General features: G+C 40.4%; 1 protein-coding gene across 1 annotated transcript in view; it reads left to right on the top strand.

Annotated features, from left to right (window-relative positions):
• The first annotated feature begins 11,966 nt into the window (after positions 1–11,966).
• The window catches only part of aig1 (androgen-induced 1 (H. sapiens)), a 29,485-nt gene continuing 27,812 nt past the window's right edge, over positions 11,967–13,639 (top strand). The window contains exon 1 of the mRNA XM_086265075.1: positions 11,967–12,270. Within this exon, the coding sequence (XP_086121201.1) occupies positions 12,130–12,270 (141 nt within the window). The 5' untranslated portion in view covers positions 11,967–12,129. The remainder of the gene's footprint in view (positions 12,271–13,639) is intronic.

Raw genomic sequence — 13,639 nt, 5'->3', positions numbered from 1 at the left:
TCCGTGTTATTGGTTTTGAACATACCACAGCAAAATTAAATAAAGCTCGACCCACGACTGTTGACGCTTGGAAAATCTTCTCATCCAGAGTTATCTCCTGGAAGAGGCAATAATTGGTTTTAACTTTGTGTTTTTGTGTCTTTTCTTTGCTGTCCTTATGCCTTGTTTGCTAATGTTTGCTTTGCTACTGCAGTTTACAGTTGTGCTGTATATGTCTGTACCCCCCCCCCCCCCCCCCCACCCCGTTTTAAATCAATAAAATGTTGATCACAAAAAAAAAAACATATATATCTCAGCATGGTGTGCAGTGTGGTCTTAAAGATTTTGAGAAAACTGGACAAGTGGAAGAGAAAAGTTGTAGGCCTACATATCCACAGCAGAGGAACAGTATCTGAAAGTCATACCATTATGAAACTGGGGGGAAAAAATCCACGAGCTGGACATGAGAGATGCATTTGGCTCTTCAGCTGATTCATCTAATGCTTCATCAAAAATGGTCTCAGTGAAAGGATGTCTGTCAAAAAGCCATTCTAATTGAAGGGGGGAAGGAAGAAGTGGCTGAGGTATGCTAAATTACTGGAAGGAAAATCAGCCCAGTTCTTGTAACTTGAAAATCAGGTCCAATGGAGAGAATTAAACATTTTTGGTTCAAATTGTTGTCAGTATAGAGGACATCAGGAGAGACATACAAAAGTAAATGTCTACATCCATGTGTAAAACATGGTGGAGGCTCTGTCATGGTTTGGGACTGCATTTTACCCAGTGTTGTTGGACATTTTGTCAAAATTGATTACATTTGAACACATACAAAAGCACCATCAGAATAGCTTCACTTTTCAGCATGACAATGATCCCAAAAACACTCCCAATGCAGTAAAAACATACCCAGATTGAAGAAAACTGAAATTCAATTCATGGACTGGCCTCCCCACAGCCTAGAGTCTAACTTCATTGTAGCAGAGTGGGATCATCAAAAGGCAGAAACAGCCCAAAACAGCTTTGAATGTCCTTCAACAATCCTGGAGAACCGTTCCTGAAGACTACGTCAAGAAATTACAAGAAAGCTGCTAAAAGAGTTCTGGCTGTATTGAAGAAGGTGGTCAGACCGAATATTGTTGTTATTGCTTTATATACTAAATTTCCATATCTGTTTACACATGTTTCAAAAATTGCCGCATGTACTTCCCATTTTCCAAGCAACAATGTAAAGAAGCGATGGGTGGCTAAGCACTTTCACACAGTACCTCATCTGATCTGATCAACACTGACTTCCAATGTTAGATTCAATGACCCAGCATTGAAAAACCTGAGTAAAAGAAGGGATTTGGGCCGGGAGAAGTATGTTCATACGTGCTACACATGCTCTAAGCTACACTTCGCAAGGGTTACTCGTTATTGCGTCTGATTTAAGAACTATCCAGCATTTGGCTGAACATCATGTACCCTGTCATAATAGCTGGCTTGCCTCGTCTTGTTCTCCATGTGGGCGTTCCTAACGTGATAATGATGTGATGTCACAGGGGAACAATGAATTGTTTACTGCCACACTAGACAGACAGACAGATTTCTCTCTTGGCCTGTATACATGCTTATTGTTGCTTTGTGTTCCTGTTCATGTGTATTTGTATCTGTGGGTGTGTTTGTGCCGGTTACAGATAAGTGGATTAATGTCTGCCATCTCCCATAAGAGGCTCATCGGGATATGACCTCATCACCACTGGCCCCGGAGTCCCCATGGCGACACCGTGGTAACACAGCACCATGGCGACAGGGAGCTGGAGCATTTTCTGATGTGACAATTTGCATCTGCTTTTCATACGAAGCCCAGCGGGAAGGTGAATGCAGTCTTGGAGACCATGCAGTGTTTTTCAATGTATACTGTACAAATATTGTATACGTACAGAAATGTTTGCAGGATTTCAGGCCCCAGTGCCATACATGAACAAAAACACGTGGAAAACACTTGAATGCCATTAGTCGATCTCTAGCAAATGCCTTCGTATGACTCACAGCTTTAATAATTTGTTTTTCTTTCAAGCCAGCTGCCGTTTTCATGTGGTGGATATGTCATTCTACTTTAATGAAACACATCAACATCTTTTGATTATACACTGTTCTTCTGCCATGCAGTACGCCTCTGCTTTGAAAGATAATTTAAAAATAAGAGGGGAAAAAACAGGCATCACCTGCGATATAAAAAGGAATAACATTTACCAACCCTAGAGCTTTTTAGACGTGGATTTTAGTATTATTATTATTATTAATTTATTTATTTTTTTGCTCTTTCAAAAATGTAAATTTAGGGTAATCGAATGGATTAAAATTGGAATGTCTCCATATACAATAATACAAAAGCATTTATCACACATGGCTCATACTTTTTTCTTAAATTATGTGAGATGTTAAAGAAAAAACTGCTTTTCATGTATGTTATTGGTGGAGCAGTCTGGGTCAGTATTATTTTTAATTATCATCATCATCATTTTAGCTTCAACTTGCTTCCACATCCTGCTGAATATAAAAATACTTACCAAAGAGTTAGAGTAACACAGAGTGAAATGTCTGTAGTACACAGTAGACGCTTCTTTTCTATCATGAAAATCATTTAAGTGTTTTATTAAAAAGTAACAAAAATCTTTCCACTAACATTTCACAGCAAACTGACACAGCTGATGTTTTATTATGAGATTCTGAGTACAGTCAACGGAAAAGTTCCAGTTTTACTTTATCTTTGTTTTGGTTTCCATCAGTTCCTGAGAAAAATATCATGTTTTTGTATTACCAGTTTTGCATTAGTGTACATTTGCGTAATCTAATTTCTGTTTCAAAACCAAAACAAAGACTGTAGCCCTCAAAGATTTGAGGAGAGGAAATAGAGCTGCGACTCATTCATCAGACAGAACGTTTTGTGATCCCGGTGACTAAACAAGTCTCAGAGGATTCTAGCAAAAGTCTTTCACAACAGCTACACATTATTTTAAATGACCTTCTGATGATTACAGGTTAACTTTTAGAGACTATTTAGTGTCAAGCATGACATCAGTTCAGGTACAAAAGCACAAAGTCAATTTCAGCCCACTGTTACTGTAAAGAAGTTGTGTTTGCTTGGCTCTGCAAGCCACTTTACAACCCACCTCATTTTTGGCTCCACCTTTCCATGGTGTATCTGACTTAATCTAAATGATATCTGTGGTCACTGAGAAGCTCAGAAGCTCTCCTCCAGCTCATCAAGGGGAACATGGAGTTGCCCCCAAGCCAGCAAAGATATACAATCTCTCAAGTATCTTCTGGGTTTCTGCCAGGGCTTCCTTCCAATAGGAAATGATAATTGGACTGATTCTTAAACAGCGCTTTATACAACATGACTCATTCACCCATTTACACCCATTCACACAAGCACTTATCGCTATGATTTGTCCCACTGAAGTGCCTTCTATCTAACATTCACACACATTCACATTCCAATGGATGCGTCAGAGAGCAACGTGGGGTTAGTCTCATACCCAAAGACATTTGGCATGCAGGCTGGAGCAGCCAGAGATCAAACCACTTTGGATTAGGAGATGACCGGCTCTAGCTCCTGAGCTACAGACACCACAAAGCACCTTACCTACGAGGCATTTAGGAGGTGTCCTGGTCAGATGTCAACTACTTTGCTTTCATGCTCAGCTCTCTCTTCACCACAATAGATCGACACTTGTCTGCCTGTCTATCTCCAGCTCCCCCCAATCTATCTTCCCCAATCACGAACAAGAATCTGAGATACTTGGGGCAGCAAGTCTTTCTAGACATGAACTGATCATTCCTCCTTTTTCCAAATGAGAACCAGTGCTTTGGAGGTGACAATTCTTATGCAGCTTCACTCTCAGCCGCAAACCACCCCAGACCCAGGTGGAGACCACAGCCTGATGAAGCCCGAAGAACCAAATCATGCACAAAAAGACAATTTTACTCACTAAAACTCATGCACACACTTTTTGACAGCCTGTCTCACACAGTAAGCCATCTTCTTTGTCAGATAATTACATCAATATGCTGCAAAACACACCGAACGTCCAAACGTGTGTTGGCACTTACACACTGACTTTATTTTTCGGCCCCTGAAGTTGCTGCTTGGTCATAATTCTCTGTGGATTTCAAGATTCGCCTCACACACAGGTTATTTGGTTCTTCTGATTAAAGCTGATATAAGAAGTACTGAGTGGCAATTCATGAAAAATGAGATCATGGCACATGACTCAAATTAAATCAGCCATTTACAACTACTTAGCATTAGTATTCACAGAACCTTCTATGACACAGAGATGGTTTTGGTGCCAATTCTCTCATCACATTGAGTATCGGCTAAAATAATAAGCATGGCCACAATCCCATCAAGCGAGTCATTTATCAAGCTTTAATGTACTGGTTGTAGTCCCAGACTGGAACTCTTAATCCTCTCTATTCATGGTCTGTATGCTCTGCTCAGTGTAAAGAAAAACAACTGTGAACAAGGAACCTGCTGAGTATTTATGGGAAGTTGTGAATAATCCATTACATAAGAGAAGTGAATACACACACACACACACACACACACACACACACACACACACACACATGCAGACAGTCAAGTAGTTGCCTTCAGCTTTGTGCTTGAGTTGAACTGTAACGCTTTGCAAGACAAAGCACTTCTATGACAGCTGAGTGATTACTAATGCTTACTCATACAAGGATACGCATATTCAACACACACACACACACACACACACACACACACACACACACACACACACACACACACAGAGCAAGACCGCTCCCCTTACTACCACACCTAGTTTCTCACAGAGTGACACACACTTCTCAACATGCACACACACACACACACACACACACACACACACACACACACACACACACACACACACACACACACACACATACGTACTGTACTCTTTATCTTACCATCTTCTGTTCCTTGCTGGTGGACACAGACACTTGCACATGCTCACATTTTACTAAGGCGTGGCCTAAGGGTTACGTAAAAGCTTGGGAGGGCAAAGGTCAAACCACATGAAAATATCGTTCAAAGGGGCATCTTCATAGGTGGTGTGATACTTCCAACAGTAATAGCACCATACCAGAGATTTTAGGGCTAAACAGTGCCCCTTGCTGGTCTGTGATACACAGACACACTCAACCAGTGTCTTCATTGTGAACTTGGAAAAACAAGGAGTTAAAAATCAGTGTGATTATTAATAATTATGTTCATGATGTGGATAATGTTCTCAACTAGCATTCTGTTGACATCTATTTATATTCTTTACTGTTGCTGTCATTATAACATGACATTGTTCACCTATTGCTTCCACTTTTTAAGCCAATCAGAAAATGTCTAATCGTTCCCCACTTTATTTTTTTTCTATCCCAGAATTTTGTTTTCATTTACTCTCTTGTGGTGGATCATAACTACTATTTCAAAATAAAAGAAAGCAAGACAGAGAGTATCTGCGAAATCACCTGGACCTGTGTTTATTCTTCTGCAGATAGACCTTGTTTGGTCAAAATGCTATATACTTTGACTTGATTAATTGAATAATAATGTATTATTTAATTTACAAAATATTTGGAATTAAATAACTTTATTTTCTTTTTAATAACTCATCACACCTACTGGCTTCATCGAGCTTTAAAGATAACATAAAGTAAACAAACCTACATAAAATGACATTTTTAGGAAATAGCTAGGTGCTGCTGATCAAATGCACTTCCATAACTGATCACCAGTAAGTGTGAGCACCTATATAAAAAAAAAGGAGATTTTGTGCTGGTCCAGATGAACAAAATGTCAGAGGAAAGATATCAACTGTAAGCTTAGAGAAATTGCCTATCAAGATGGGAAGAGTTATAAGAGTTATTACAATTTCAAGTTCATCCTTCTACAATGAAAAGGTACAAGTGGAAACAGTCAAGACATTCACATATCTTCACATGAGTGGATGTCTCAGTTACTACTTCACCACAGACTGTGCAATTCTGAGAGAAACTTTAAAAAAAAAAACCCCAGGAGATACATCTCAGACCCTACAGGAATCAGGCGTCAGCATGTTAAAAGTTAAAGTTCATGGCTGTATAACCATAAAAAGACTTAACAAGTATGACTTATTTGAATGCATGACTTCTTAACAACAACAAAAACAACCTTCTGTAAGAATGTCCTTTGGACAGACAAAACCACAGCAGTGTGTCTGTGTTTGGTGAAAACCCAACACAGCATATCAGAACAAACACCTCATGCCAACTGTCAGCACGGTGATGTAGGGGTGATTATGTAGGCTTGTTCTGCAGCCACGGGACCTGGGCACCCTGCAGTCGATGAGTTGACCGTGAACTCCTCTGTATACCAAAGTATTCTGGAGTCAAATGTGAGGTCACCTGTGTGACATCTAAAGCTTAGCTCAGATTGGTTCATTCAAAAGGATAATAATGCCTAGCACACGAGCAAATAGAAAGAAGACAGCAGTCAAGGTGTTGCAATGGACCAACCAAAGTCCAGACCTGAACCTAACTGAAGTGCTGTAGCAGGACCTTAAGAGAGATGTGGGTAAATGAATCCCCTCAAACCTCAATGAACATAGAGAGGACCAATATTCCTCCACAACAATTTAAGTAAAGTAATCTTTTATATGTATAGCACCTTTCTAGATAGACATCACAAAGAGCCTCAGAGCAAAACACCAAAACAAATGCGAGCTGGATAAAGTCATTCAGATCTTACTGCTGTTCTACAAGTTATTTCAGGAAGTGTGGTTAGTTTTTAAACTCTGGAATATGTTGACTTGTTCTTACTTTCTCCCTCTTATTCCCCAACAGTCACAATAATGTTTCCACACTGGAATATTTTGGAGAGGAAAAGAGGAAGACAACAAGAACGAGAAAAGGGGAAAGAGGAAGCAAGTTTCTGCCAGCTCTATGCAGACCCTCCATAGAATTAAAAGTGTGTCTCCACAAGGCTGGAAACTGGCATCCTGGTACAACTGACTTATTTCCACAATGGGAAACTCACATGCCCCTAACACACTGACAGAAACAGAGCTATCTTTGTGAGGTCATATACTAACATAGTTTCCTAGAATCTTACTTTACCTTAATCAGTGCAACTAAATGCCACAGTCTACCCAAGCAGCTACCCCATTAATCTGACCTAAACTCAAACCTGAACCCTTCAACAGTGGGACCTATTATTCCAAAATGTTATACTTTTTTAGCTTTTTATGATTTGCTATTCAAAATAATCCTTACTTACCTTTTACTGGGCACAGATACAGCCCAGCAGTTCATTCACAAGCCTTATACACACAGCCACACACTGACACACATCCACACACACTCTCTCACACACTCAGAAGCACCAGCTTTTTCCAGGATTCTCAGGGATCTGTGAGGGTCAAAGTATTCCATCCAATCATTCTGGCATTTTCCACAAAACTCTTCCAAACCCCAAAACAAGCGGTATTAAGAGCTTTCTCCCATGGCAGCCATGGTTACTGCTTTGAGTTGCCAGTCGGAATAAGACACTGTTTTCAGTCACTCAGCAACGACGACTGAGGTGCCCTTTAGCAAGACACTCAATCTTTAAATATCTCGAGTGGAGTTGTTCTGTTAGCTCTGTTGTTGGGAATCTTTTGTGTTTACAAAAGATACTAGGAAAGCAACAATGGCAGTTGACAACAGATTTGTTCACACTTTGTTACTGAATCTCAAAGTTGCATTCACACATATTACTTGCATTTTAAATGGAACTGACTACTTGGATTTGGACACGTCTATCACTATGTTATGGTAATTTAACAGCGGAAATCCCAAATCTTCCCAAATCTGGATCATCACCAAAACATATTCAGTATTCCTTGTTCCAAGCCTTGGAGGCAGGCAGCTGGATGAAGTCATAATGTCTCTGGCACGACTAAATAAATGACTCAGTATTTTAAGAGGGGGCTTTACCAGTTTGACTTCAAGCTCAGACCCCTCCAATTTATAACAAGAAGCTTGCAACGTAAACTGGGGGTGCAGAGATCGACAGTTTTACCAAGTGTGAATGGTTTTACAGTATAAACTACTGTGTTGAGTCATACTTTTTTATGGAAAAGGAACTAATTGCTTTGGGCTCGACCTATAAGTATGGATGTATTGATTTTGACCTGTTTCTTATGAGTTCCCAAACTTGATAGATACACAAAATTAAATCACTCGTCACTACTCTTATAAACAAAGATGTCACAAATCAATTCATTACTCTTGCTGGTTCCACGGAAAGTATCTAGCAGCTAAAAGGGACTGGATTTTACAAAACCGTCAGTGCAGGCAGACAGTCCAAACAAGGTAAGAGGGGAAAGCTAACCATCATCTCAATGTCTATTCTGAACAAGGAGGAATGCTGAATGTTCTGGAACAGGAAGTGGACTTAGATCCACTTCCTGAGTTTTGGTGTTCCTTCATGGAAAACACAACCTCGTGGGTGGCTGTAGCTCTGGAGGTAGAGCAGATCATTTGCTAACTGGAAGGTTCATAGTTTAAACCCCGGCTGCTGCAGTCTGCCTGCCAAATATCCTTAGGCAAAAAACTAACCCCAAATTGCTCTCAGATCCACCCATCGAAGTTTAGATGTGTGTGAATGTTAACTAGAAAGCACTTAAGCATAGAATGAAGTGCTTGCATGAATGGGTGAATGAGGTAAAGTTGTACAAAGCGAGTTCTTTGAGTACTAAGGTAGAGTAGAAAAGTGCTTTACTGTATAAGAACCAGTCATTGACAGGTATTATTTCCATGTATAGCATCTACCCCTGTTTTTTTCCCCTCCTAACCACACTGTGGTGGAGAAGTACGTATTTCTGAAAAGGTGAAAACATTTGGTGACAAAATTGGGTTTCAGCTGAAGTTTTTATTAGGTGGACCAAACTGAGAACAAACCCCCATAACCTGTTTTTTTGTTTTTGGTCTTTTTCCTCATGCATTGGTACAGCTCCAGCTCCCAGCCAATCACGGCTGATGACCATCCTTCTATGAGCCTGTTTCTGAAAGGGAATTGGGGGAGTTCTTCCTTCCTACCATCACCAAGTGTTATTTAGATCACATGATCACTGAGGCTCTCTCTGTATTCTCTCTAGATCTTTACTCTTGAAGGTACTTTGTCACAAGTGCTGTTGTGAACTGGGGCTTTGCAAATAAAACTAAATAGAAAGTAACTCTAGGTCTATGACATGTAGCTTAGCCACTTAACCACCACAACCACTGGCTGTGTGGTGTAACCAGATGGGCAGCTATGGTGGGATAGATGTACAGTCACCTCTTGTGGTCACCCCTTGGCTAGTCAGGCTGACTGAAGTTTCCTATTCCATCATTAATTTATCTTCTTGCTGTGAGGTGTCAGTAATAACCTCTGTACTGTGCCTACTTATGTTATCCAAATGAATAGAAATTTTCAATATATGAAATATATGAGCTAAAATACTAGAATGGAGCTGCACATCCTGTTGACAAATCTCTGTAGGTTCATCATTAGCACTGAGTTCTTCACATTGTAATTAGACATGAAAAGTGGATCTTCATCCAAAGCATGTTATTTTTACTCAAAAGGATGACTATTAACACTAAAATTATAAAATGATGGACCCTTTGCAGATGTGTCATCAAGCCACTAAGTTCCTTTACAATTCAGTTTGGTAGTTTTTGTGTTGTCTTGCTGGCAGACAAAAAAATGAACAGATAAACAGATGGCTCTGTAAACAGAGCTTCACCACAACATTTGGCCTGGCAAAGGAACCCAAAAAGGGAGCCTTTTTAGGCACAAGTGTGTGGTCTTTACAGTATTTTGGCAGGTGGAACAGGCTGCTCAGTCACAGGCGTGACTTATGTTGCACTAAACACACTGAAACACATTACATGACAATCACAAGAGACTTGTGTAAGGTCTATCTGTTCGTGTGCCCATCCATCCATAAAGCTGTAAGTGCAGAGATGGCACAGCACTTCTGCCTGAGTAGCTGCTCAGCGTCACCATAGCAACAACATCACCTCTCTGCTCGCCTGCAGAGCTTCCTTAGATACTCTACATAGCTTAAATCAGTCGATTTTTATTTCAGCAACTGATTTATTAAAAACACACAGGTTTACCCTCCATCATAAAATTAGGTGACACACATTTACATTCATTATTTTCATTAAAGCTTAAGTATAGTTTAGAAAAAAAAAAAAACAATATTTGAAGTGCATGACAAACAAATGAACCAAGTCCACCATCAGGCTGGTGGACACTCTTGAAAACCAGAAGGAGCTGTTACAGTGTAACTGGTAATGACTCTTTCACATCACTGTTGAAGATATTTGGTCCAATCTTAAGATTTGTATCACTGCCAAATTTAACTGCTGGCTTGACATTCTTTGTATAAATAATTTTATGCCAGACGTAACAGGGACTCAAACCTTCTAAAAGGTCTCTCGTCAGTCCACAGAATATTTTCCCAAATGTCTTGAGAATCCTCAAAATGTTTTTTTTGGCAATTGTGAGACGAGCCTTTGTGTTCTTTTTGGTCAGCAGTGGTTTTCACCTGGGAACTCTCCCAAGGATGTCATTTTTGCCCAGTCGCTTTTATATTGTTGAATCGTGAACTCTGACATTAACTGAGAGAAGTGAGGCCTGTAGGTCTGTAGATGTTTTTCTGGTTTCTTTTGCGACCACCTGGATGAGTCACTGATGTGCTCTTGGAGTAATTTTTGGTAGGCTAGCCACTCCTGGGAAGGCACACCACTGTTCCAAGTTTTCTCTATTTATGGGTGGCAATTATGGATGGACATGGTGGTTTCACTGGAATCCAAAATCCTTAGAAATGGCTTTATAACCCTTTCCAGACTAACAGATGCTTCTCAGATGTTGTTGCTTCTTTAGATGATGTCAATGAAAAAGAATAATTCTAAATCAAACAGAAAATACTGTCTGACCATGAAGCCAGAAAAGGCCACACCTTTCAAAACTATTTCCTTGGCAGTGACAAAGTGCAAGGCGAAATTATGGGGATGCTGAACATAATTTCACCAGAGACACTTGGTATGGCTCAGGTTTTAAAAAAGAAAAAAGTATGTTAAACAATGCCATGCTTTTGTTAGCTGGCCCTTATAAAACCTAAAACCCCAGTCTAAGATAACGGCCATCACTACAGCAGCTATCAGCTTTTCACTTCAGCCTCTGTGTGATTTTTGTTTCACGTGTCGTATGATTTTTCATATGTGCATATAGAATCGATGGGTGCTGCCTGTTTCAATCAGCTGTTATTAGATGATAAAATTGCGATTAAAAAAACTATTAAAAAAAGCCCAAAATGTAACACCAACATACAATACTGTTGCAAATAAGAGACTAATGCTGCAGAAAGCCATAAATCTGATGATTTATTACACACAGTGGTGAAACAAACATTTTAATTTGTTTTTTATTAGTTATTTTATGAGTGCGCTCTCACTGCTGACACTTATTTTTAATATGTTGGCTGGTTGCACATTACAGCTCTGACACATCATAGGGCTACCATGACATAGTCCTGTGAAGGAGATGATGTGTCAGTTTGTTGGTATATCAAAGTGAAATTATTCATTCACTTATTGATTAAACAGGTATTCTTGGTATGCGTTTACTGTTCTACTGGCTTTATTCCCACTAGTTTCATCAACATTTTCTGCACCACCAGCTGAATGAATGCACAGTACCCGAACCTTTGGGTCATTTGTATCTCTAAGTGCAGATTGATTTTTATTTAATTACAATTTTATTTTGGATTTAAACTAAACTAAGCTTTGATGTGTTTTTTTATTGTCCTAGTGTGCTTTATTCTAATATTCTTCAAGCTACGTGTTCCTTAAGAAAACAGCAACATACTGTAAGTCCCGCTATAACTGCACGGACTGTGGAGATTACACTCCTCCCCCTTTCATCATCACCATAACACGGAAGCAGTACACAGACAGTAGGGGGGCAGGAAAAGCACGGACAGGCAGGCAGGTTAAACCAAGTAAAAATACGGACACATAGAGACATTAGGGAGGTGAAAAAAAGCGCAGGCAGGTAGACGGACAAACAGATACAGGTGCAAAGCGAGCATCATGGCGCTGATCCCCTCGCAGGTTCTCCGGGTCGCCATCCTGCTGTCTTATTTCTCCATCCTGTGCCACTACAAAGCCTTAGACATGCCGGCACACCAGACCTACGGAGGCAGCTGGAAGTTTCTCACCTTCATCGACCTGGTGAGATTTCACGTCTAATCTGATCTCAACCCTAAACACCCCGGTGAAGTTACCGCGCAGCTCGAGGCGATGCACGCGCTGGAGAGAGTGCGCGCGTGGCGCTGCGATCACATTTAAATTCCGCCTCCTTGCGCTCTTTGTTTGACTCGATGATTCGTCGGCAGTGGCAGAGGGAGGGGTAAATTACACGGAGTTTCACTTGTCTGCAGTCGCGTTTGAAGCTCGCAACGTGGTTAGGTGCTGAGGTGAACCGGAACAGGTGCGTTGTGGGGCAGAAAGCTCTCCCGTCATAAAGGCTTCCCCTTTCGGGAGCGCGCCGCGGGTGCACCGAACCTTGTGAAAGCTTGCAGTTGGGAAGTGTCAGAAAAATGATGACGAAGGACTGAGAGGCTCAGAAATGACAGGGATGTGGGATTTTTAGTGCTCGCTGATTGTTGGACAAGAAAAAAAAATCGGTAATAAACTGTCAATCAATTTCTCAGTTATTTCTTATGTGTTTTAAAGAAGTTTGAAACAAGCTGCAGCCCAGAACATATCTGTACTAAGAAAGTAGGATTTACACTCAAGTCCATTTTAGACCATAGACTATATATATAAAAGATGGACATAGCCACTGGGATGCTTGCACTGTTGGGCTAGATCAGACTCTAATCACCTTCTCAAGAACACGTTCTGGAAAATTCTCTTTTCTGACTTGCAGAATGAAATGATTTCTATAAAATAGACTGGATGTTTTATTCAGTGAAACTTGAAGCTATCTGCCAAAGTGCTTACCGAGGTCATGGAGCAAGGACACCGAGGGATGCTTTCGCATAGACTTCCCATAATCTCGGAGTTGTTTCGCACAGCACTAGGGTCAACTCCTGGTGGCCTTTATAAAGTGCCGGTTAAGGCATTTCGGGTTGATGATGTTGATCATCGTGCACACTCACGCTAATAGCAAAAGGGAATAAAAATATGGTGGTGAAAATATGCATAAGTTATCTGTAGGTCCTGCTTGTGAACAAATTTTGCTTGTTTTAACTTATAAATTAGTTCTCCACTTTACAGACATCATACAAGACAGATGTAGTTTGGAGAAAGTGGCTTAAACCAGCAGAAGGTGTCTGTTGTTGTTGCACAAAGTCTTCTGGTTGCATAGAAGGCTACAGGAAAACGTTTAGATTTCTGTGTGACCCCAGTAAACAGTAATGATATAACCTGGATTTAGGTAGTAATCGTTGTGACCGGACTCAAAAGCCACAACATAAAGACTGATACCTTTATCCACCCCTCATCAGGTGTAGATCATCACACAGGATCAGGCCCAGACAAAACACAAAAACTCCTGTACAGTGTCTGAATAGAAGATAAGTGCCTGCAATCACCT

Source organism: Aulonocara sp. 'chitande type north' Nkhata Bay, linkage group LG15 (genome assembly GCF_057382095.1).
Source record: "Aulonocara sp. 'chitande type north' Nkhata Bay isolate Kocher_YH1m ecotype deep benthic linkage group LG15, A_spYH_male_GT1.1, whole genome shotgun sequence".
Taxonomy (NCBI): Eukaryota; Metazoa; Chordata; class Actinopteri; order Cichliformes; family Cichlidae; genus Aulonocara; species Aulonocara sp. 'chitande type north' Nkhata Bay.
Note: the sequence above shows the minus strand (reverse complement) of the source record. Positions and strands in the feature narration are given on the sequence as shown.